At 49.1% G+C, this 24,560-nt stretch overlaps 1 protein-coding gene across 1 annotated transcript; it reads left to right on the top strand.

The window, feature by feature from the left end:
• The first annotated feature begins 3,347 nt into the window (after window positions 1-3,347).
• LBP (lipopolysaccharide-binding protein) lies at window positions 3,348-23,986 on the top strand. The gene is made up of 15 exons (XM_024559268.4): window positions 3,348-3,562; window positions 5,046-5,160; window positions 6,338-6,466; window positions 9,355-9,510; window positions 10,076-10,139; window positions 10,341-10,404; window positions 12,375-12,466; window positions 12,992-13,168; window positions 14,252-14,311; window positions 16,235-16,402; window positions 17,654-17,721; window positions 18,265-18,307; window positions 20,338-20,401; window positions 21,256-21,332; window positions 22,933-23,986. The coding sequence occupies exons 1-15, from the start codon at window positions 3,439-3,441 to the stop codon at window positions 22,975-22,977; spliced, it is 1,446 nt and encodes a 481-aa protein (XP_024415036.3). The 5' UTR covers window positions 3,348-3,438; the 3' UTR covers window positions 22,978-23,986.
• Window positions 23,987-24,560: the final 574 nt, after the last annotated feature.

Below are 24,560 nucleotides of genomic sequence, written 5' to 3'. Positions count from 1 at the left end.
TTTGCAACAACTGGGTGAAAGTTGCAGGCGTTATGCTCAGTGAGACAAGTCGGAGAAAGACAACAACTGTATGATCTCACTCACGTATGGACGATTTAAAAGCCAAACTCACAAAAACAGAGAGTCGACTGGTGGTTATGAGGCTGGGGGTGGGGAACAAGAGAGAGATTCGAGGGGACAAACTTAGAAGTAGCAGATGTGTAAGTCCTGGGGATCTGATCCGCAGCGGAGAGCTCAGAGGCAACAATACTGTGTTATAAACTTCAAACTTGCTAAGGGACTAGATGTTCATTGTTCCCATCACAGGGAAAAAGAGATAATTAAGTGATGGGAGGGTGGAGTCTGCTAACGCTACAGTGGTCGCGACCTTACAATGTATAAACATATCAAGTCAAACACGTTGTTCACTTTACACTTACAGGTCAGTTATATTTCAATGAAAATACATTTCAAATTCAACAAACAAGGTCCCTGGGGGGTCTAAGGAATGCGGTCCTGGTTTGCCCCGTGTCGCACAGCCCGTTCGGAAAGGAGCCCAGGCGAGGACGCAGGCCTCCTCGCTGCCCGTCCTTTCCCTTCCATGGCTCTGTGTTTTGGCACCTGCTGCTCCCCGCTCTGCAAAACCTCCATGGGACCTTCAAGATCCAGCAGGATGTCACCTCTCCACAGACTGTCTTGGTGGCAGAGCATGAGTCGCTGCGTGTTGTTAGCTGTCTCGCAGCCCACTCACTGCCCCTGCACGAGACCTGCAGACTTGGAAAAGAATTCAGAGCACTCCACAAGAGGAAGGCATTGGCTCCGAAAGCTCTATGTGACACTCGTGCCGATCGGGGTCCAGGCAGGACACCAGAACCCAGCTCAGGTGGTTCTTAAGATTCAGGTGAAGAGACTGTTTACAGAGCTGGGAGGCAGGCTGAAAGAAACTGGCGAAAGGTGTGGAGGCCTCAGGAATTAGAATCTCTGAACTTGAAGAGCGAAAATAGAGTCAGGTGCCCAAGCCCAGAGAGGGCTGGGAACTGGTGAAGGGTTGGGGGGGGTGATACAGCTACAGAACTCTCTGACGGCCTGTCATGCTACCCCTCCACTGAGCCCATCTACAGATGGGGAAACCGAGTCACAGGGTGCCCAAGGTACCCAGTGGGCACGTCAGGATTCACATCCAGGCCATCTGGTCCCGGAGTCCACGCCCTTAACCTTACACTGTTTCCTGCTTCACGTTTGTTCAGTCTTTGGACAATTATCCACTATGTGCCTGCCACACAAGTGTTCCAAGCACCGTGGCTTCAAAATCCCGGTTTTTCTGAATTGTTTTCAACCAGCACTTTGTAACCAGAATCAATAAACGTGGTTCTTTTGGAAGAGAGAACATTTTCACTGCTGCTGGCCTTGGTGGGTGGTGGCAGCTCTGGCTTTCACAGAAGTGGATGGACAGCCAGGTAGGAGAAAGGCCGGGGGTCTGACAAGCACTCGGGTCACACGGCTGTCAGGGGCCTCTGCTGGGTCCCGCCCGGGTCACCAAGGGACCTCGAGCACCTATGCGGGTGGACGCCTGGCCTGCAGCCATGTGCCGCACTAGCCAGGACAGGTCTAAGGTCGAAAGTTTGCTGCTATGGGAGTTCCTCACCCCCACAAGTGGCCCCCAGCCTGGGACATCCTCAAACTGCCTCCAGAAGAGTGATGTCTGTATCCCCATGGCGTTCTCACTCTCCATGCTGTCCTCCCCACTCTCCAGGGCCGGAAGGGCCCATGGGAGTCACCAGCTCTGTCCTCCTTGTATTACAGAGGGACACTGAGGCACAGGAGGAAACCAGGCTGGCACAGACAGGGCTGAGCCAGTGGCACACTGGTTTCCTGACTCCCGACAAAGGACTGGGTCCCCTCTCGGCAGGCCATGTCCAGGAAGCAGATGTCCCCAGGATGGCTGAGTCCTCTTAACCCTGCCCTCTGGAGCACTGGGGCTGGTGAGGTGACAGACAGGACCTTGACAAATTTCAGCCCAATGACAGAGGTGCAGAGAGGCAGCAGCTGTGGGCTTCCCCATGCTCGGCGTGGGAAGTTCCCTTCCGAACCCCAAGTATGACCCGCTGGGAAGTAACTCTGTTACTCCTGCAACATTTGATCTGTGGAGGCGATCACAAAGACCTCGTTTTAAGAGAAAGAACAGAGATTCCACCTTTTGATGGGAGGAGTGTCAAAGTATTTTGGGGCCTATTTTTAAAGGATCACAATTACAAAAGAGCAGAGAATGGTTAGTGCTGTTGTGGAGAAAGTGCAGAGGATTCTGGGACCTCAGAGGGAGACCTTTCTCTAATTCAGAGAAACATGGGGGTGATCAGGGAAGGCTTCCTGTAGGTGGGGGTGGAATAATGCTCCCAAAGATAGGGAGTTCTTAGGGATCCCTATGAATTTAGCACAATCCCTACTACAAATTTTGTTTTCCAAAATAAGATTTTATCATCTTACTGCAAATAAAATACATCCCCAGGACCACACCCCCACCCCAAATAAAAATTTTAAATACCAACAAACAAAAAGATTTTTAAAACACCCCTAATCCTGCCCATTTGACCAGAGACAATCTCTCACAACTCCTTGCTAAGAATTTTCCTGATTGGCAAACACGGGAATAAAACAAAGCAACAGCCCCTCACTACGTGGCGCCAGTAGAAACTGCCCCTCCGTGACCATCTGTTCACATCAGGAAACGTGTTGACTTCCACAGCCTCCCGTGAAGTGGCTGCATCGTCGTTAATGTAACCAGTGCCCTTTCGTCGGACACCTGAGGTCGGGTCCCCCCCTTCCTTGCCTATTTCACACAGCACAGCAATGGGCGCCTTGACCCAGTGACGTACTTGTCCCCTGGCTTCATTGCGCAATGGCGGGGTCACCAGGCATGCAGGCATTTAATGATTTGCCAAGTTACCTTCCGGAAAATTATACCACCACCAAGGTTTGAGAAATCCTGTTTTCCCATGGCGGGGTGGGATGGGGTGGTTCTTTTTTAAATAAACAGTGTCGAGTATCAGGAAGAGAGAATTTGGGTGGCACCAGACTCCCAGCTCTGCCATTTGCTGGGTGTGTGATCTCGAGCATGTGATATAGCCCTTCTGAGCCTCCGTTTCCTAGGCTGTTAAGCCGGGCGCTCCTAGCAATGAACTCGGGGTCTTTCTGTGGGAAGGGTGGACAGATATTGCTACCGGGGGCCTGGCCAGTCCACCCTCTGATCCCGGAGCGGCAGCAGCGGGCTTTTAAGTATGGCACGTGAACCCCACAGTGTCGCAATCAGGTTCCAGTCCCTGTGCCCCACCTTCCCATCCTGATTCCAGGAACATGTCCCCACATGGGAGCTGCCCCAGCTCGTGGCTGCAGCTACTTAAGGAAGCAGGGCCCAGCCCGCACTTGCAACAACAGCCCTGGCTCGCCTACCTGGAGCCCAGGATGGGGGCCTCAGCCAGGGCCCTGGCCTCTCTGCTGCTGGGACTGCTGCTCACGTCCTCCCCCGGGGCCCTGGGTGCCCACCCCGGCCTGGTCGCCAGGGTCACAGCCAAGGGCCTGGAGTATGGTAAGGCGCGGTGGCTGTCAGCGGGGCTGGCTGACCCGCTTGGCACCAGGTTGCTCTGGGTATGGCAGGGACACAGACAGGCACACTTCTTTGGGCCTGGCTGGGACTCTGGGCCTCGTCACCCAACCACTGTGTCACTCAGGCACCTACTTGTCTTAGCTGGGTTCCTGCCAGCCAAAGAGACAAGGGTGGGGTGCAAGCGGTTGGTTTGGGAGGTGATTCCAGGTCACACCCGAGGGGGGAGGAAATGTGAGACGGGAGAGGAAGCAAGCCAGCACCTTAAGGGTAGTGCCTGTTAGGTACCTTGTGTGTATATTATGCCTCCATTTTAAAGAATGGACAAAAGTAGGAATATTTTTTAAAAGATGCTAAACAATGCCTTAGAATTAATCCATCCATGGGTCAAGAGGTCTAGGGTATTTATACACCGTTCTGCACAGTAATTGATGAAGGGAAGCTTCTCATATTCATGGAGTCTCAATTGCCTTACATATTAAATGGGGTAATAACATTCCCTACAGTAGGTTGCTGGGAGCCCCGGCTGGCTGGGGGCAGAGAGAGATCAGGGCAGTCTTCCCGGAGGAGGTGAGGTGAGGTAGAAGATATGTGGGAGTTAGCCAGAGATTAGGGGGTAGAATTCTGGCACAGGGACTGGCACATGCATTTGCCAAAGGGAGGAATGTAAGTTGGAAAGAGGCAGTCCATTGGTCATCGGTGTCCTCCTTGTGTCCTCCTTGAGGGCACAGTCCTGGCTCCTTCACATTTTGGAACAAACAGAAGGTCCTGTTTCTGTTGAAACCCTAAATCAGACAAGATTTCCCTTTTGTTCATTTCCGCATGTGCATGTATCACGTTTATTTAACAGATCCTCTAGCATTGGACTTTTGGTCCTTCCCGTACTTTTAATACACAAACCCGCCTCGCTGTTCCCGGCCTTGACCTAGTGCCTGCTGTGTGCCAGGCACCAAGCCAGGACTGCCTTTGATCCTCCCAGCCCCTTTGTGCTCCGAGCGGTTTCCTTTCACCCTCATGCACCCCAATGAGGAAAGTATTATGGTTGCGTTTTGACGGTTGGAGAAATTGAAGGTTGAGGACTTGTTCAAGTTCACCTTGCTGGAAAGAGGCCAAAGAGCGAACTCTAGCCTTAAAATCCTTACAGTTTCTTCTACACAGGCTAGACACCAAGAAGGACAGGAAAGAGAATTGCCCACGCCAGCACACGGCAGCCCTTCCCCCTGTGGAGTTGCTGACACGGGCATTCTGTTTCCTCGTCCATAAAATGGGCGCGTGCGCACACAGTGCGGTGATGTCCTGAGTGTGTCTCAAGCCACCTGGTATGCAGGAGGCTCCATAACCCATGCCTATAATCAGTGCTAATAAGGAAGTGGGCCTCTCTCCCCAGGGCAGGTGGAAGCCACTAAGGGATTGGTAGGGGAGGGAGGCAGGCAGACTAGGCTGACTCCTAGCTTCTTCCTGTCCACAGTGGCCAAGGAGGGGCTGGTGGCCCTGCAGAGTGAGCTGCACAAAATCACACTGCCCGACTTCGACGGGGACTTCAAGATCAAGCATGTTGGACGTGGGCACTATGAGTTCCATAGGTGGGGCTCTCTTCTGCTGGGGCCCCAAGGTGGTAGGGGCGGGAGCCTGGAGAGGGAGGGAGAGCCCCGAGATTGGGTCAGGACCCCTCCGGGACAGAGAGTAGGACAGTTTCTCACAGAGTTCAGAGGGAAGTTCCAGGAGGGAATTGGGATCCTCTAGTTGCTCGTGCAACGAACAGTAACGAAGGCAAACTAACTCTGTGACCTGAGCCTCAGTTTCCTTATCTGGATGATGCAGATGACACTGCAGCCTCCTTTGAGTAACAATAGTCCAGGCTGTGGTCTGAGCCCTGGACACAGTCTGGAAGGGAAGATAGACCTTAAGCCCTAGATACAGTAGCCCAACTGTTAGAGCTGAGTTTGGTACATCTGGGGGAGTCAAGGAAGCCTTCCCAGAGGAGGTGGCATTTGAGTTAAGTCTTCAGAGGATGGTTACATGCAAGCAGCTGATGCTAAAAAAAGCATGAGGCAGTTTTTGTGGGGTAGGCAGTGAAAGGAGGGAAATAGAGCCCACAGCTCATCGATCCCCTCCCTGCTCACTACCATTAATTGCTTCCTTCCTTCTTTTATTCAGTCCATCAGCAAACACTTATTAAGCACCTACTATGCATCAGGCAAATAAAATGGCACTTGATCATTCTTTTCCCAATGGCAGCCCCCCATAATGTGTCATCTTGGTTTGCTGCCCTCAGCCCTTTTTGTATCTTTACTCGCACTGCCCTTGGCCTTCTGTGGATCTGATTCCCCCCACCTGCCTGTGTCAAGGGTGGGGATGGTTGGGGGAAGGAAGAGGGGGGTGTCTGTCTATGGCCCTACTCCAGATCCTACCCAGGATCATAAGACCCGTGGGCTCTGATCCTGAGGCCGTGACTTTGGGCAAACGCACCCCTTCCGTGAGTTTCTATTTCCTCCTCTGTGAAAAGGGAAGAAGAATAGTGCTGACCCCCATGTGAGGCCTAAGTGACACAATGGACGGAACGTGCTGAGCATGGCTCTGTGGTTAGTGTGGGGCACACAGCAGGTGCTCAGTAAGTGGGGCACATACCCAGACACCCACTTGAAGCAGCTCTGCTGGCCCAGTCCCTGCAGAGGGGAAGGTACAAAGGTGGGAGCAAGACCCCTGCTGAGGCTGGACCCAAGCGGAGGCTGATGCCACCCTCCGTGTCTCTCTCCTCAGCCTGGACATCCGCAGCTGTGAGCTGCTGGGCTCTGCTTTGACAGCCCTCCCTGGCCAGGGCCTGAGTCTGTCCATCTCCGACTCCTCCATCCAGGTCCACGGCAAGTGGAAGGCGCGTAAGTCATTCCTGTAAGTTGGCTTGACTCCCAGGCTCTCGGGCCCTTGGCCTTGGCCCCATTCTTCTTGGGTCCAAGGAGTTCCTAGCTCATTACAAAGGCCACATGGTGGATGGAAGGAGCCCAAGCCCAGAGACCTCCCAGGTTCCAGGTCCTGGCTCTTGGACCAGTCTCTTACCACCCTCCCTGATGGGGTTGTGGGAGAGCTAAATGAGATAACAACATCATGTTCTCTTGGTTTGCTTACCCCAGTGTGGACAGAGGACACACCTCTGAGTTGCCCCAGTGCAGATAGGTGACTCCATCTTCCTATTTGCCACTGGTCAAGGGCAGCTTGCCAGGCACTAACCCTCTGGCACTGAGAACCTCCAAGGTCTCCTCGGATGGAAGGTGGTTTTGTATGCATGGCTGCCATTACAAAATATCTCCGAAGCATGGTTTAAACAACAGGAATTTACACATTTTCCTCACACATCTGGAGGCTCAGAGTCCAAGATTGAGGTGTCAGAAGGCCTAGTTTCTTCTGAGTCCCTCGCCTTGCCTTGCAAGTGGCCCCCTCTCTCTGAATCCTCACATGGTCACCACAGATGGCCCCCCTGTGTGTCCTAGCTCCTCTCCTCATAGGGACGCCAGTCCCACCGTAGGGGCCTCATTTGACCTTAATCACCTCTTTCAAGGCTCTGTCCCAAACACAGTCACATCCTAAAGTACCGGGGTTCAGGCCTTCGACATACGGGTTGGGGGCGGGACACAATTCAGCTGACCAGTCTCTGCTGGGTGGCCTGACCGGATTTCTACTTCAGACTTGCCCTGTCTGGTGCGCACGTTTTTTCTGAGTGCAGGCTGGGACTTGAAAAGAGGCTGGGACACACTGAGATCTGCCGTAAGTGTGAAACCCCAGATTTGAAGATTTAGAACAAAAAAGCACATAAAAAATCCCATTAATAATTTTATATTGATTATATGTTGCAATGATCATTAAAATTAATTACTCTTTCCTTTTGCCTTTTTTAAACTTTATTTTCACTGTTGACACTATCACAGATGTCCCCATCCCCCCTTGCCCACCTCCCCTGTCCCGCCCCCCGGCCGTCACTGTGCTGTTGTCTGTGTCTGTGAGTTTTACACGTGTGATCTTTGGCAGATCCCCTCTCTTCCTTTCATCCCCTCTGACAGCTGTCCGTCTGTCCCCTATGTCCATGCCTCCGTTTCTCTTTTGTTTGTCAGTTTATTTGTTCATTAGATTCCACATATAAGCGAGATCATGTGGTATGTGTCTTTCTCTGAATGGCTTATTTCATTTCGCGTAACAAGCTCTAGATCCATCCGTGCTGTCACAAAAAGTAAGATTTCCTTCTTTTTTATGTCCTTTCGCCTTTTTTAACATGGCTACCAGGACATTTTAAATGACCAGTGTGGCTCCCATGACCCTTCCATTGGACAAGGATGCTTTAGAAAGATGCTCAGTGCGCGTCCCCTACATACGCACGTGCGTTAGTTTCCCTGAAGGAAGTCAGGCCACACTCTTCTGCCCGGGCTTTTTTCACTGAAGTGCATTCAAGATCTCTCTATAGGAGCAGGTGACGATTACCTCATTTTTTACACCTTTTCTCTGTGTAACAACACTTTTATTGAGGTGAAATTCACAGAACATAACAGCAGCCATTGTAAAGTGCACATGTCACAAGGTTGTGCCACCACCACCTGTATCTAGTCCCACCACATTTTTGTCACCCCCCAGAGATGACCCCATTCCCTTTAAGCAGTCACTCCCCATTCCCCCTGCCCCCACCCCCAGGCAACGACCAGTCTGCCTTCTGTCCATGGATTTGCCTATTAGGGACATTTCACGTGAACAGAATCGTACAATGTGTGACGTTTTGTGTATGGCTTCTTTCACTTAGCCAACCATTCTCAAGGCTCATCACTTCACAGCACACATCTGTACTTTATTCCTATTTGTGGGTGAGTAGTGTTCCATTGTACAGACCGACCACCTGCGGCCTTATTCTTTTTAAAGGCTGCGGAGCATAGATTCCCATGGCTCACTGAACCTGTCCTGCTAGTTGACCTGTAGGCTGTTTTCTGTTACTCACGACACTCCGCTAAGCTGCCCTACACATCTGTCTTGGCCAGAAGGGCCACAGAGTAAATAAAGGCTTAGAAGTCAAGGGCCTGGGCCAAACACATCCGTGCGTCCTTAGAGGAGATCCCACAAATCTGTGCTCCAGAGGTGTTCTCCCAGCCACAGGCTGGGGCTTCTGTCTGCTCACCACTTCACGAGCACCGGGGGTCAAAGCTTCAAGTTTCATCAGTCTGATGGGTGGAAACTGGCATCGTTGTGGTTTTTACTTTTAATCACTTCACATACTTATTTGCAATCAAACTTCCTGTTTGTATCTTTGATCTTGTCAGTTGTTTTGTCCTTTCCTCATTAATTACTATGAGCTTATTCTTTGTGCATTAAGGAAATTAGTTCATATCTTAAGGAAATTCGTTCATATATTAGCTCATCTATTAAGGAAATTAGCTCTTTGGCTCACATACAATGCATTTTTTTTTTTTTACTTTGCACATGACCATTTTTTGTTCACTGAAGTTTTAATTCTCTGTGCTGGGGGCCTTCCTTTATGGCTTCTGAGAGTTGCATCCCTCCTAGAAAGGCCTTTGCCCTTGACTATAAACAAATAAACCCAGGTTTTCTTATAGATCTTCTATGGTCTTCTTTATAACAAATCTTTGCTTTGTAATAAACATTCAAAATAACTTTTTGTAATTAAATTGTTGTTCCAGCTCCACTTATTTGGGGGTGAGAATTGAGTTTCATATTTCATGTTTTCCCCCCAAATGGTGGCTGACTCTAGTCTAGGAATCCATTCTTGCTTCTCTCTTCTTATCCAGGAGACTACGGGGCTCCTTTGACCTGTGGGTCAAGGGCGTCACCATTTCTGTCAACCTCGTCCTGGGCAGTGAGCCCTCGGGGAGGCCCACGGTCACTGCCTCCGACTGCAGCAGCCACATCCGTGACGTGGACGTGGACATGTCAGGAGCTTTGGGGTAAGTCACCACTGGGACAGTGGCCAACTTGAGCCCTGGTGGCAGCCCCAGGTCCAGCCAGCCAGAGACCCGGCCTCTGACAAGCAGAAAGTTCCCAGCGCTATGCGTGAGCACATCACGGACATTGGAGGTCGCTGCTGAGATGAACCGGTGCAGATTCAAACCAGGAGTCTTGGTGCACCATTTCCACCAAAAGAACTTCAGGAACTGCCATGAGGCAAACAAACTGTGGCTATGGAAGGAACAGAGGGCTTTGGGCCAGAGGAGAGTTTACAGAAAATGTACAAGCCCTTGGGCAAGTCCCTCCGAGTCAAATGTCCTTGATTAGGAAATGGGGTTCTGTAGCCCCTCCCCCAAATCTGTGGAGTTTGCGTGGGGCGCAGCAGGGAGCTGGGGTGCCAGATGCCCTGAATCAGTGAGTGTGCAGGGAGTTGGGGCTGGGGAACACAGCAGGGTTTCGGGATGGGGCAGGGAGGGCTCCCTTAGGGACTGGCTTTCCCTGCTGCCCCACCGTCACTGTATTTGGTGGTGCACAGCTGACTGCCCCCTGTGCCCTGGTCCCCAGGTGGCTGCTGGATCTCTTCCACAACCAGATCGAGTCCAAACTCCAAAGGACACTGGAGAGCAAGGTAAGAATGACTGAGCTGTGCGGGGGCTGGGCTCAAGTCAAAATTGGGCCCCAGGCCCAGAGAGGACAAATCAGCCGCCAAAGGTCGCGGAGCTGGTGTGCAAGCTGGGGGCAAAACAGAGGGAAATCGCGTGAAGCAAGTAGCACAGTGTTGGACCAAAGCCAGAGAGCTCACTCGGTCTTTCTCTTCCGTCTTTTTCAGATTTGCGAAGCTGTCCAGGAATCGGTGACCTCTGACCTACAGCCTTACCTCCAAACTCTTCCAGGTAGGGAACACCCCTCCCCGGGACAGTTTATTCCTATCAATTCTTATAAGAGCATATATGTATCTTATAAAACCTTAAATGGGACAGAAGTATGAAAAGTAAAAATGAAAAAGCCCTTTTTCTCCCCAAATTTTTTCCTAAGAAGTAACCTTTCTGTTGGGTGTATCCTCTTAGATATTTTCTTTGCATATACAAATATAGGGCTGACACAAATAATGCCCCCTTTTTATTATAAAATCTTCTATTACAAAATCGTAAGCATGCAATTCTGTAACATAACAATATCACACTCAAGCACACCATATGACATTTTAGGTGAAATGTTCGAATTAAAACTGTAAATTATTACTCCATATTATTACCCTACCAACCACACTCACACAGGGCTTACTTCTGCTGGGCCCTGTACACATATACACATACCTGAGTATATGAATATACACTCACATGTGTATTCCTTATTTAATGAATATAAGTGTATATGCATAATTATGAATATATATAAACCTATTCAGTATAGACATTGTCCTTTTGTAATTTGTAAATGTCAGAAATCTTTCTATATCAACACGTATAAGTTGACCCTATTTTTGAAAACATTTTTTATGTAAGTTAATACTTACAGAAAAGTGCTCACAGCATAAGTGAACAGCTTGAAGAATTTTCACAAACTGAACACCAGCTCCCAGAGCAACCACAGAGTGTGACTGGCCTTTCAGAGCCCCCTCGTGCCCTCCTCTGTCACTGCCCGCCACTCAAGGGTGACCACTATCCCAGCTTCTGCCAGCAAAGCTTAATTTTGCATTTTGTACACAGACGGAATCTTGCAGTATTCAAAGTCTTTTATCAAAAACAAAGGTTTTCTTTGTTCACCTTTAAAATGAGTCTGATCCATGATGTTGCGTGGTGAGTTCATTCATTCTCCTTGCCGTGTAGGGTTACACCGTGTCCACGGCCCCCCATGTATTTATCCCGTCTGCTCTTGACAGTCCTGGGGGTGTTTTCGGTTTCAGACTGAAAATTGTGGGCAGTGCTGCTATGAATATTCTAGTTCATTTAACGCATGTCTCTGGGTTATGCCTAGGAGTGAGATTGCAGGCTCACAGGGTATGCATAGTTTCAGCATTAGCAGACCCTGCCAGTTTCCAAAGGAGTTGTAACAGCCTCATTTCAATAGCTGTGTAGTATTCCCTCCTCTGGATGTGCCTTCATTTATTTAATAAGTCCCCAGATTCTGGACATGTAGGCTTGTTGCTCCCCTGTGCTATTGCCAATCTGGGGGAGAAGGCACCTCGCCCCGCCTCCTTGCCTGCGTGTTAAGTGCACCCGCAGAACAGCCCTCAAATGCGGCGGCTCTAGATCTAGGGTGCACATGTAAAATTTGCAGGGACAGCCCCTGACAAATTGTCTGAGGTGTCCTGGGATAGCGTGGCCCCGAGACTCCTACACCCCGTCCAGTGGAAGCCCTGGTGGGCACAGACAAGCCAGTGCCAAGACATGGATCTCCTGTTCCTCCAGGGCTGTAGGGGGATGTGTCTGACCTTCCTGGTTATTTGGTCTGTGTTGCTAGGAGGCCAGGTCCCCTAAGATCAAGGCCTCAGTTGTAAGCCTGGATAGACATACCCTTGGTTAGAGAACTCTCCCCACTGTGCGACTTCCTTGACAGGAAGCTCCAGGTGTGAACGGGCTGCCAGAGCTGGGATGTGTGTGTGTGTGTGTCTCCCTGGAATCCACTCAAGTTCCCGGCTGAACTTCCCCCCTGCCATGGCTAATCCACCAATGGGACAAGAGAACCCAGCTGGTCTCTCTCTTGGCAAAAGATCTCTTTGCCCCGGGGCTGGGCTGGGCTGGGTGGAGGGTCTTGAGGCAGAGGATCAGGGGGCTCTGCAGAAAGTCATGGCACTAGTCAATCAGGGCCCTTACCCCTTCTCCCTGTCTGCCTCCTAATGCCGCCTCTCCTCTGTTCACAGTCACGACAAAGATTGACAGTTTTGCTGGCATTGATTACAGCCTAATGGAGCCCCCTCGGGTGACAGCCCAAATGCTGGACGTGATGTTGAAGGTGAGGGTCCTGAAGCAGGGGCTTGTGTGGGTCCTGCCTCAGCATGGCATTTGTCCCTCAGGACCAGCTCTTTCTTGGATCCTCCTGTCCCCCGATTTCAGATCTGTCCTCATCTCCCTGTGGTTTCAGCTGTGTCGAAGGCAGGACAATAGGGAGTGGTGGAGAATGTTCCCAGAGCCAGGATCCTCGCACAGTGTCTGAAAGCTCTCAGGCCCTGTTACTTCCCCTCCCCCTTCTTCCTCTCCTTCACCTTGCCCACCGTGCAGATGAGTCAGTCAGAGGGTCTGGCCCGCAGGTCTTCTGGGTAAATGTACCAAAGCTGGTGAGTTTTTTATTAAGGGATTCTGGACAATTCTGGAAGTGCAATGCTTTGACCTAAAGGAAAATATCTTTACTGGTGGAGTTTCAGGTGGTGTCTCTAGCCAGGGCCCCCTTATCAGTCTGTATCAGGTGATTACCTAGCTCAGATGTCCAGCCCTGGGATAAACTTTGAAAATTTCAATGGACCTTATTTTCTCTCTCCAGGCCGAAATTTTTAACCGTGATCATCGCTCCCCAGTTGCCCTACTTGCTCCTGTCATGAGTCTCCCTGAGGAACACAGTCAAATGGTCTACTTTGCCATCTCTGATTATGTCTTCAACACTGCCAGCCTAGTATATCACGAGGCGGGGTACCTGAACTTCTCCATCACTGATGATGTGGTGAGGATGTTGGCAGGATAATGCTTACAAATGACAATGTAACCTGGCTTCCCTTCCTTCTGTCCTTTCTACACCCTTTACATCAGTGAAATCATAAATTATGATTACAAAAGAAGATCAAGACCAGGAAAAATATGTTAGCATGGTTTCCCTTTTCACTTTGGCTGCCAGGAAGCTCAAAATCAAAGTTCTTTCTCTCTGAAAACAACTGTGGAAGATTTTGTGTTTTTTCCCCCCTAGTCTAAATTTATTGTTCTAATTCACATTTTCTCTCATTCTGATGGTTTCTAAATTTTTTTTAAAGATTTCAGTGACTGAAATGCATAAAGTTACATAGAATAAATAAAGACCAAGTTGAAGATAAAGCACAATTATGAAGACACTGGACCCACAAATTGATTTTTTTTTTTAAATCACAAATCTGCCTCTGAGCTTCCTGGGAACCAAAGTGAAAAGGGTACATGATTTAGTGATTCATTGTAGAAAGGAGACAAAGTCTTCCTGACACTTACCTCTAAACAACTCCCTCAAATGTGGCTTTGTAGAAGGGATACTTACGCCTTTCTTTCCTTCATCACATCCAATTCACCGGCCTTACCTGCGCCGCAGTCCTTTCTTTTGTGGCTGGGATCCTACAGCTATGTTTCACTGAGTGCTCACTATACACTAAGTCTTGTGCCAGATGCATTGTGCCCACCCACTCACTGAGCCCTCCCAGTGACCTGATAGGTGGGGACTATGACCAACCCATTTTATAGATAAGGAAGTTGAAGCTCAGAGGTGAAGGGAGTGGCCTGAGACCACACAGTGACAAAGCCAGGAGCCAAACCTAGGTCTGTATGTCTGCAAATCTCACCTTCATGAACCCTCAGAGTCTGTCCCACGTGTCACCTGTGTCCTGCGGAGAGCAGAGAGTACCTGCAGACTCATGTACTTCCGTCCAATGCAGGACGGGCATCTTGTCAGGTGGTAACCCTGGGCATGCAAGAAGTTCCAGTCCTAAATACTGCCCCCCACCTCTCTCTTTAGACCTGCAGCTCCAGAAGGAGCACTCTAAAGCTTCTTTGTGTCCATTCCCTGCAGGTTCCACCGACTTCTAACATCCGACTGACCACCAAGTCCTTCCGCCCCTTCGTCCCCCGGGTAAGGCTCCATCAGCCCTTGGTGGGTGTGGGCTAGCCTTCAAGGGTTCCTCTCTAAACCCCCTGTGCTCCTCTCAGCTTGTGCAAGAGTCAGAGAGCAGCAGCGAGCCCCCCAGGGAAGGCCAGAGTGCTGCGGGCTTTGTGCCTCTCCTCCCTTCAAAGCCCAGATAGCACAGGCTTGAGCCCGGGTCTCCTGGTGCCACAGGTACCCCAGTCTTTTATCGGTGCTATCTGAGAATCCCAGAGAATGCACATGTACCCTAATTAATCACATCACCTAAAGAGGGAGTACTAGGGACCAGGCACTGTTCTTGACGCTTTAAAAACTTGTTTTTTGACCACATAATAAATTATCATGGTTCAGCATTCGAATGACATAAAAGGCTATAGAATGGAAAGTCCCCTGTCTACTCCCGTCCCCCAACCACCCAGTTCCCACCCTGAGTCCACCAATGTTATCAGTGTACACATCCTTCCGGGAACACTCTATGTATGTACCGACAAGTCTGCGCGTCTTTCCTCTGTTTTCTTACGAACCGAAGGCCCATTATACACACCATTTAGTACGTTTTCTCCCCTTACTGTACCGGGAGATCACTCCATACAGGTAGACAAAGATCTCCCTCTCTCTTGTTTCCTTGGGCACCCGTCTGCCGCTGTGAGGACTGACCAGAGCTTGTTCGTCCAGGCTCCCGGGGAAGCGCAGAAAGTTGCTTCCAGTCTTCGACCACATCCCGTGTTGCTGCGAATAACCTCTGTCACTGCTGGGCTAAGCTCTTCCTGTGCAGCGTCTCATTTAATCCCACCGAAAGTCCCCTGTCCTCTCCCCCACCTTCTGAGTCCCCCCAACACACAGCTCAGACAGGCTGTAGTGTTTAACGTGCCCTGCAGAAAGCTTGATGATAGCTCAGAGGAATTCCACTGGTGGGAAATTTTTTTAAGCTTCAAGTCCTGCAGTGCCGGGGCTGTGTCCTTCCATAAGGCACTCCCTACAGGCTCTTTCTCTTCGTAAAGCCCCACGATAGCCCGACTGCGCCGTGTTGTCCCGGCCAGCTTCGGAGGGCCCTTGGCTGCCCCCTGGCTCCAGCATCACTTTTGCCCCAGAAAGAGAAGCAAACTCTCCCTCCCCCTTCCTGCTTGCATCATATTCAAGCAGGGAAGCAACCCAGCTCACCTTCTTACTAAAGGGGTGTGCCTCTTCAACTTTCTAAACATTTCTCTTTTACAATAGGATGTAGATTTTATATTTGTATAACCAAACAGCTCATGGGACTGTTGTTCTTTCATCGACGACCCTCCCAAAAGGGTCAGTCCTGCCCCAAATTAAACCTGTACCTACCCCCAGTTAAACAGAAAGTTATGAGCACTTTGGAAATGGAAGGATCTGGTTGTGTCATCTTTTGAAAACATTAGCATCTGATCTCTGCATATATAGTCACCTTCCTGTGAGGAGGGTCCGCACGAACAATAGCTCTCACCCATGCCCGGGAAAGAGTGGGGAACAAAAAAATTGGGCTGGGAGTTTGGCAGTTCTGGTCAGAAAGCTTTAAAAATATCCCTGCCCTTTGACTCAGTAATTCCACTTCTAGGAATGTATCCCCCCCAAATAATAGCTGAGGGCACATAAGGAGTGGTCATTATCATGGCAAAACCTTAGAGAAAACCTGATGCCCAGTAGGCTTCAGTCAGCAACAGTAGCCATGCACAATGGAATACAACGCAGCCATGAAAAAGAGGGTACAGGCTCTATACGTCTGACATGGAAAGATGTCCCGTTACACCACTAACAGAAAAAGACACAGATAATTTTACGGCAGTAAAATCGACCAAAAAGCATTCTCAGATTTCTCGGACTACCTCCAGCAATCCTGGCAAACCTGCATGTCTCATTCTCTTGACATGATCTCCTCATTCTGCTCCCCAGTTAGCCAAACGCTACCCCAACATGAACTTGGAGCTCCAGGGAAGAGTGGCCTCGGCCCCTGTGCTGAACTTCAGCCCCGGGAATCTGTCCCTGGCCCCCCAAATGGAGATTGAGGCCTTTGTGCTCCTGCCCAGCTCCGGGAAGGAGCCGGTCTTTCAGCTTGGCGTGGTAAGGCTTGCGTTTGCAAGTGCTGGTCCTTCTTCCTGTGTGCTCCTCTCCCCACCCCCCACTTACCTATTTCCCTCAGGTTTCAACTTGAATATCACTTTCACAAACAGGCCTTTCTTGATTGCCCTTCCCTTGGTCTACGTCGGGCCCCTTGTCATTTTTCTTCCATAGCACCCTCTTATTTTTCTTCATTACGTTGATTATAAATATACCCGTACTTTCGTAGCTGTTTGCAGGTTTGTTTAATGTATGTGTCTCCACTAAGTGAGTCTGGGCTACTGTGAGGAAGAGGGTTTAGGGGTGTTTGACCTGTCTGCTGTGCTCTGTGTCTATATCTGACCCCCGAGGACTACATTTCCCTGGATCCCTTGCACCCTGCCTTCCAGCTGGGTCAGCCAATGGAAGGCACTGTCAGGAGAATGGAGCACAGGAGGAAGGAAGGAGCCAGAGCATCCTTTTCCTCCCTTTGTCCTAGACAAGACTTGGGGGAGTGACTGCGTCTCCTCCATGGTGGCTCCTGTAACCCCAACTCCCTCTGTTCTTTTGGTCTTGGGGCAGAAGCAGCTTCCTACCTCTGCTAATCTCTGAGCTGCCTCTTCAACTCTTTATTTTATTTTATTTTTTGTCTTCTCAGCATTCCCATAACTTCTATAACCAACTCCCTGCATTAACGTCTCCCTGAGTTAAATATTGAGAGAGTTTCTCCTTCCCCAATGGACCCTGTCTAATAAAGAAGGGATTCTGAGCCTTTTGGGGCTCCTGTTCGCCAGATGGAGAACTGTGCTCTCTTATTTAGGTTTGAAACTCAATGAGACAAATATCTAGAGGAGCAATTACACCTAAGTGCTATACCTGCAATTTGATATTATTATTGTTATGTAAATTCTTGTTATCAATATTTTTACATTAAAACAATATTATTATCATCATCATCATCATTGCTACCACTACTAAGGCTGAATCTTAGCCCTGAGATGGCTAGAAATAGTCCCTTTAGAGATCTCCAGAGGTAGACACTCTACACTTTCTGTCAGTGGTCTATTGGAAGTTTAATTGCTATCATAGTCAACAATTTCAGGTAAAACTGTTCAAGTTCCAACATTTATTGAGCACCTACAATAAGCTTTCTAGTCCAGTGGAGGAGGAGTTCCTGCTTTAATTCATGGAGCTGTTTGTTTAGAGAAGGGAGCTGGTCCTCGTGGTTGGCCTTCCTGTGCATTCAGACCTGTTTCTCTCTACTGGGATTTCCAGGCTGCTAATGTATCTGCCATGTTGACCTTCAACGCCAGCAAGATCACTGGATTCCTGAAGCCAGAGAAGTAAGTCAGTCTCCCACCCACTTGGGGCGCTCAGCTGGGCTTGCTCTGTCTGGCCCTGTTGCTGATCCTCACTGGAGGTGGGGGGTGTGAGGAGATCCTCCTGTCAAAGTTAGGGGCCCACCATTTGAGAGGGAAGCTTGCATTTTTGCCCAGTTGGCCAAATTCTTTTGCCACCACCCCTGCCGCCCCAGGGCCCTGCTTCTACAAACTTCCTTTCCCACTAACCCTCATTACTTCCAGACTTCTGCAGAATTTACTAATACTGCTTGCCCTAATCTGTGAATTTTAGACATCAGCTACACTGACTTCCTGAAGTGATAGAAAAAGGTTGAGCTCTACACTACCCACCTCCCTTCTTCAAGTCTTCCCAGTAAGATTCTATCACTGGTTTTGGCTACTCAGTCATCTTCTTCACTCCCACCCTACCCCGCTCTTGGCCCTGTGACTTCTCACGCCAGTGCCTCCTCCTTTTTGGGAATTCCCACATTGCTCAGGTCGCCAGTGGGAGACCCACATCTCTGAATGGCCTCTGATTTGTTATAGGATACAAGTGGAACTGAAAGAATCTAAAGTTGGACTATTCAATGTAAGTTGTTATTGTTTCTATTTATGCAATGATTTGGGATATTAATTAATTCAGGGTGTTTACTAAACAGAGCTGTGGCGCCCAGAGTAGAAAGTGGAGGAGGAGGAGAGCTGCTCTCTGCCCCAGCAGAAGTCACATCCTAGTATAAGACAATATGTAATTAAATCTTCTATCGGACCGAGTTCTTTTAATTTTGAGGAATAGAAAGCCAACTAAAAATGTCTTAAGCATACAAGAGGAATGTATAGGAGCATAGAATTAAAAAAACTAAAACAACAAAGAAAACTAAAGAGAGATTTCCGGCATAGCTGGACCTAGTTACTCAAATTAATGCATGAAGAATCTCTCTACAGCCCTAGCTGGTGTGGCTCAGTGGTTGCAGTGTCAGCTCGGAACTGGAAGAGTCGCAGGTTCTATTCTCAAACAGGGCACATACCTGGGTTGCGGGTGTGCTCCTGGTCCCAGCACGCAGGGTCCAGGAGTGCGATCCCCGGTCTCCCCACGTGGGGGAGGCAACCAATCAGTGCTTCTCTCTCACATTGCTGTTTCTCTCTTCCTCTTTCCCTTCATCTCTCTCTAAAAGCAATGAAAAAAAAATCCTTGGGTAAGGATTTTAAAAAGAAGAATCTCTCCATCTATTGGTGAAAAGCATCTAAATTTCCTGTAGTTTCATTTTATTTAAACCTACAAAAAAAATTAATAATCTCTGTGCTAGCTCTCATTGGATCAATCTTAGCCATGTGACCATTCTTCAGCCAATTAGGGTGGCCAGAAATTCGACAAGGCCAATCGGCCAATGACGGGTTTCCTGGAGCCAGAATTTGCAATCCCCAATAATAGGCACTGAAATTGGACAGAAGGATTCTTGGAGGGTGGGGAGGGTGGGAATAGGGACTCTTACTGAAACAAGAGGAATTGATCGCTGGGCACACGAAACAAGAGATGATTTCCATAAAGAGGAAGATACGGTGAAATAGATGGCCCCCTATTAAAGGAGGAAGGAGAATGGGAAGATCAGTGTGGGCCGAAGCACTTACGGGGAAATTGCTGAAAAGGGAGAAGGTGGGGTGATGGCAGCTGCTCCTCCAGGCCAAGGAGGAGATGGAAGATTTGAACTTGTAGTAGTTGTTTTCCTCTTTACTGTCCCAGGGACACTGACCTCTGACCAGCCCCAGCCAGGTCTCCTCTTCCCAGACTTTCCCTTGTGTACTTACGAAGAGAAAATAAACACAAAATGTGGGGACAGGTACTGCCCACAGGGCCCCAAAGGAGGCTCCTTTTAGAGAACAAAGTGACTAATGATACACTAATATCCTATCTGTGTATGGCATGTAAAATGTGCTATAAAGTAAAACATATGTAAAGAGTCGCATAAAGTTAGTTATCAGGTTTCTGGAACAGGGACATTGAAAACAAGACCTGTAGAATAAGATAAATCAAATTCTGGCTCCGCTGCCCAGTTTCTAACAAATCTTTATTCTGTTGGCCTCAGTTTTCTTATCTGTGAAATGGGGACATGGATGTCAACCCAAAGGGGTTATTGTGAGGATTAAAGCAGATATATAGTGCTCTGAGCCCTATACTTGCCACATAGTGAGTGTTAAAAATTGTGTTTTTTAATTTTTGTTTATTATACAAGTAATCCAGGAAAACACTCTCATTTAAACAAATGAATACTTAAAATAAGGTTAAGCCAACCCTTAATGTCCTCTCTAGAGGAAAGACGGTTGGGTGTGTAGTCTTCCGACATTTTTCTACCCCTTTGCGCACCTACAAGCATAGATCTCGAAATAGTTTTATCTTAGAGTAGCGTGATGTAGGTATCTATCTGAAATTTGCTTTTCTCAGGCCTTTTGACATGTTGGCACATAGAGAGCCACCCACCCTTACAGGGGCTGTGTGGAGGTTTATAGGTGGGCAAGATGGCACACGTGGTCACAGTGCTATCTGCCAGGCAGGGAACACCGTGACCCCTGTGACCACCAGGTGAACGCAGTGACAACATGTGCCATTCTCCTATTCTCCACCAGGTGGAGCTGCTAGAAGCGCTGCTCAACTACTACCTTATCAACACCCTTTACCCGGAGGTCAATGGTAAGAATCACTCTGGATTTTTCCAAATCAAGAGTAGACACTTTTTTTGGGGGGGGGTGGGGTGGAGGGGTGGGAAAGAGAGCTGGACTTGGAGTTGGGACACAGGGCTCTCCTGTAGGCTATGAGACCTTGAGCAAGTCACTTCTCTGTGAGTCAGTGGCCTGTCTTGGCAATGGGAGTGTTGAAGTCAACCTCATCTCCCTCCAGGGCTTAATGAGGACTGGGGACTGGGGCAGCTCTTTGGAGCACAGGAAACTCCTTCTAAGAGAAGGAGAGACTCACAGAAGTGTCCCCTACACCCTGAAGTGGCAAGTGAAAGACTAAGAAAGGACCAGGTTAATATAGTGAGCACAAGGCGGCCCACCTCTGAATTCACATTTCTTCTGCATCAATTGCCAATGCCCAAGTCAAAAAAAAATAAAGCATAAAGATCTAAACCCTGCGTCCACCATGAGGCTCTACTTCATTTTGCTGCAATAGAAAACAAGGGGAGGGTGGAGGGCAGAGAGCAGGTGCCCACAGCTTCTATTGTGATTATATTCTGCCCCATACCTACCACTCCTTCCATACAGCCTCATGGCTGCCGACTCAGGCTCCTGTGCCAGCCTTCCTGGGTATAAATCCCAGTTCTGCCCCTTTCTAGCTGTGTGACCTAGGATAAGTTACTTGACCACTCTGTGCCCCAGTGTCCTTATCTGTAAAATGAGAATAATAATCCTATCTACCTCACAGACTTTGGTGATAACTAAATGGGAATCTACTGTGTATAGATTTGAAGCAAAAGTTGTTTTTTTAAACTTTGTCTACGATTGTTACTTATTAACAACTCTCTCTCAATGTGCCTCAACCTCCAGAGAAACTGGCAAAAGGCTTCCCCCTTCCTCTGCTCAAACATATTCAGCTCTACGACCCTGTTCTCCAGATCCACAAGGTCAGTGGGCTCAGGGGGCTCCGGGAATTTGGGGAGGGGGATGGTTTAGCTTTCCAGCTTCCAGACCAAAGCTCAGTGCATGAGGTCCTGCCCAGCCCTGCAGCTAGGAAAGTCTGGGCTGGAGTGGGAAGCTGTCCGCATGGCTAGATGCCACAAAGCCATCCACCTGGCCTTCAGAAGTGGCACTTCTATTGGAGCAAGGGGTGGTTGACACAGTCTGTGCTATACTGCTTCCTACCCCCCAGCCCCCAAATGACCTAGGTTAACCTCAAGGCCAGCTCATTTTAAAATACTGCCATCTAGATATGCTAACAGGCCAAGTTCTAAAAGTGGAAGGGCTATATTATAAATATATGCTTGCTGTGCTCCCCCTCACAGAACCATTGCCCCCCCCCCAGTTTGAATTTTGGTGGACTCTTTTTAGTACTTTTTATTTCTCTAAGCATCTAAAAAATTATTTGTGAGTTTCAAATAGTTGCATCGCTAGTGCTCACACATGTGTTCTTTCTTTTTCTTCTTTTTGTTGCAGTCTTGTCCCCCACCCCACACCCAATGTTAAGTACTGTCCCACCCATCAGATGGACCGTAATTTACTTAACTAGTTTCATACCAAGGAATGTGTCTGGTTCTCCACTATTCTCTCCACTATTCTGATCGAGCATTTTATGGTCCCTCTGTCCCTTACGGTTCAGGTTATCTTTCTAGAATAGCATCTGTAAGGTGGGATGACTGGGGAGGTGGGCCTGGGAGCTCTAAAGGAGGTGCTGCCTGGTGCCCATACATCATCAACATCCAGCAAATAACAGCCACGGAAGAGAGAGAAGGGCAGCAGTGTGGCCGGGAACGCCGAAGCACTGAGCAGCTCACTAGTGTATTTAAAATCGAATGTCCAAAGGTCCTTCGGGCACAGAGATACTCAACACCCAACTACTGCTGAGTGTTCACAAGGAGTCAGATCATTGTTCAAAGCAAAGGCTGAGTGGGAATTCATGCAGCTGGCCTCAGTTTTCTCCTCCATAAAATGGGGTGTAGCCCAAATCCCACTGGGCTCTTATGAAGATGAGAGACCAAGTATGAAAGCTTCTAGGTCAGTTTGGCACATGGGAAATCATGGGACCATTTATTATATTCTATCATATTCATTAGAATTTTGAGGTCAACACTGTCCATTTATTTGACGCCCAAAGGCAGGGGATGTATCGCTAAGGGAAAGAATAGGACTTTGCCTTGAGTTCAGAATTTCTGCCCATTTGGGTGATGGAAACCTACGAGGAGGTAGGAGCATAAACCCCAGCAGCTCACGATTTTGTATTATTTGCCCAGGAGAGAACATTTAGGTGACACAAAGGACATTTACGAGGCCTGCCAGGAAGCAGCAGCTTGGGAAATGGCAAATAAATCGCTACCTTAGAGAAGGTAGCTGGCAAAAGCTGTGCTTTATGGAGACCTTGGGGATGGAGGCACACTTGCGATTTATGCCCCGACCTGGTTTCCGGCAGGGCTTGTGTGTTCCCAGCCGCGGGCCTCCTTGTAAATCGGAGATGCATCTTTTTGGAGTAGAGGATGCTTTCACCATCCTGTTCTGTCTTGTTTCTCCTAGGACTTCCTGTTCTTGGGCACCAATATCCGGTACGTGAGAGGTTGAGGGCAAGGAGAAAGATGGGGCTTGGAGGCCACAGCTGGATCAGCAAGTCGAAGTTCCAGATTTGCAGGATACTCCCAGAGATTCTGGGAGGATGAAGACTCTCCTGTTCTGCGCTCTGGGGGCGGGGTCTGCCTGGCCTCTGCCCCCAAGCTCCTCCTCTTCAGGAAGTGAACCCATGCCCTCTCTGACTGTAAACTTTACTTTCCGCACCAGGACCGGCCATCCTCCTCACTGGCCTGTACGATCTTTAAGGGCAGGCATTGTCTTTTTATTCACTTTCTGATCTCATGCCTTGCACAGTGCTGGCACATAGTAGGTCCTCAACAAATATTTGGGGATTCAGTGAAGGAACCACCTGGTATGCTAGCTGAACCTCTCCCTATTACCCACCCTCTTTTGCCCATGGGATCTTCTTCGGGTGATCAGTCCCATCTGTGGCCTCCAGTGTTCAACCGTGACCACACTCCCCTTTCCCATCTGCCATTGCTGTGGGGCCCTCAATGACAGAAAAAGGGATTCCACTCCCCGCTCAGCCCTGGACCTGGCACTGGTGCCCGCTGTCTAAGGGGCTTGTCCATCTTGTTTTATGGGCTGTTCATGGGTTCATTTAAATATATGCCTCCCATCCCCTCACTTCTTGCCTGCTGCAGACAGAGCCAGTGGGTCTCCCAGAGCAAAAACTCAGCCTCGAACTGCTTCCCCCATCGAAATGGGTATAAATTAGGAGGAAATGAATCTGTCTAGGTTTTTGGTCCAACCCAAATAAAAACTCCATGCACCTGCTGTTTATGAGCCCCCAGCCTGGAGGAAGAGGCCATAGTTTCTAATTATCGCACAACCAGACTTTGATCAGACTTACCAACGAGTTGTTTCCAAGTTCTGTAGTTCGTTCCCCCGGGACTGGGAATCAGAAGGCTCGCTTGATAATTTTTTTATTGTGCTAATGAGCAGCTGGATGGAGCTGCCGGCTAGCAGATAATTCACTGGAAATAGACCCATTTACCCTGTGTGTGACAGAGATGCATTCCAAACTGGAACCATGCGCCGCACCAGCTGCCAGCAGGGTAAGCCTTGGCTTCCCCTCCCCCTGCCTCTTTCCTTTGGCTCAGTTTTCCCACCATCTTCCATGGTGGATTGCAGAAGGACTCAGGCTTCTTCCAGCACTGGCCATGTGGTATTGGGCGGGTCACTTTCCCCCGTGGGGTCCTCATCCATGAAATACAGATGATGTAATAGTAGCTACTCCCTAGGGCTATTATAATGATGATGTTAGGTAACCCAGATAAGAGGATTTATTTAGCCATAGTGGGCATTCACTATTTATTGCCCGGACATACTTACCAAGCACCTCCCTCTTGTGGGCTCTGGGCTGCTCAGCATGGGGTAAGTAGAGGCAGCTCAGACTCAGTTCCAGTCCCCACTCTTAAGAGCATCGCCTCAGATATGGTGGAAAGAGCCCGTCTTGATTCCAGTGTACCTGCTTTGGGCCCCTGGCAAGGCCTTGCTCAGCCTCGGTGTCCTAACATGTCAAATGTGGCCCGGGACCCCTCCTTTCAGGGTGACTAGGGACTCGATGGCTTCAT

This window comes from Desmodus rotundus, chromosome 6, assembly GCF_022682495.2.
Source record: "Desmodus rotundus isolate HL8 chromosome 6, HLdesRot8A.1, whole genome shotgun sequence".
Taxonomy (NCBI): domain Eukaryota; kingdom Metazoa; phylum Chordata; class Mammalia; order Chiroptera; family Phyllostomidae; genus Desmodus; species Desmodus rotundus.
The sequence above is the reverse complement of the archived record's forward strand: the minus strand, read 5'-3'. Positions and strand labels throughout refer to the sequence as shown.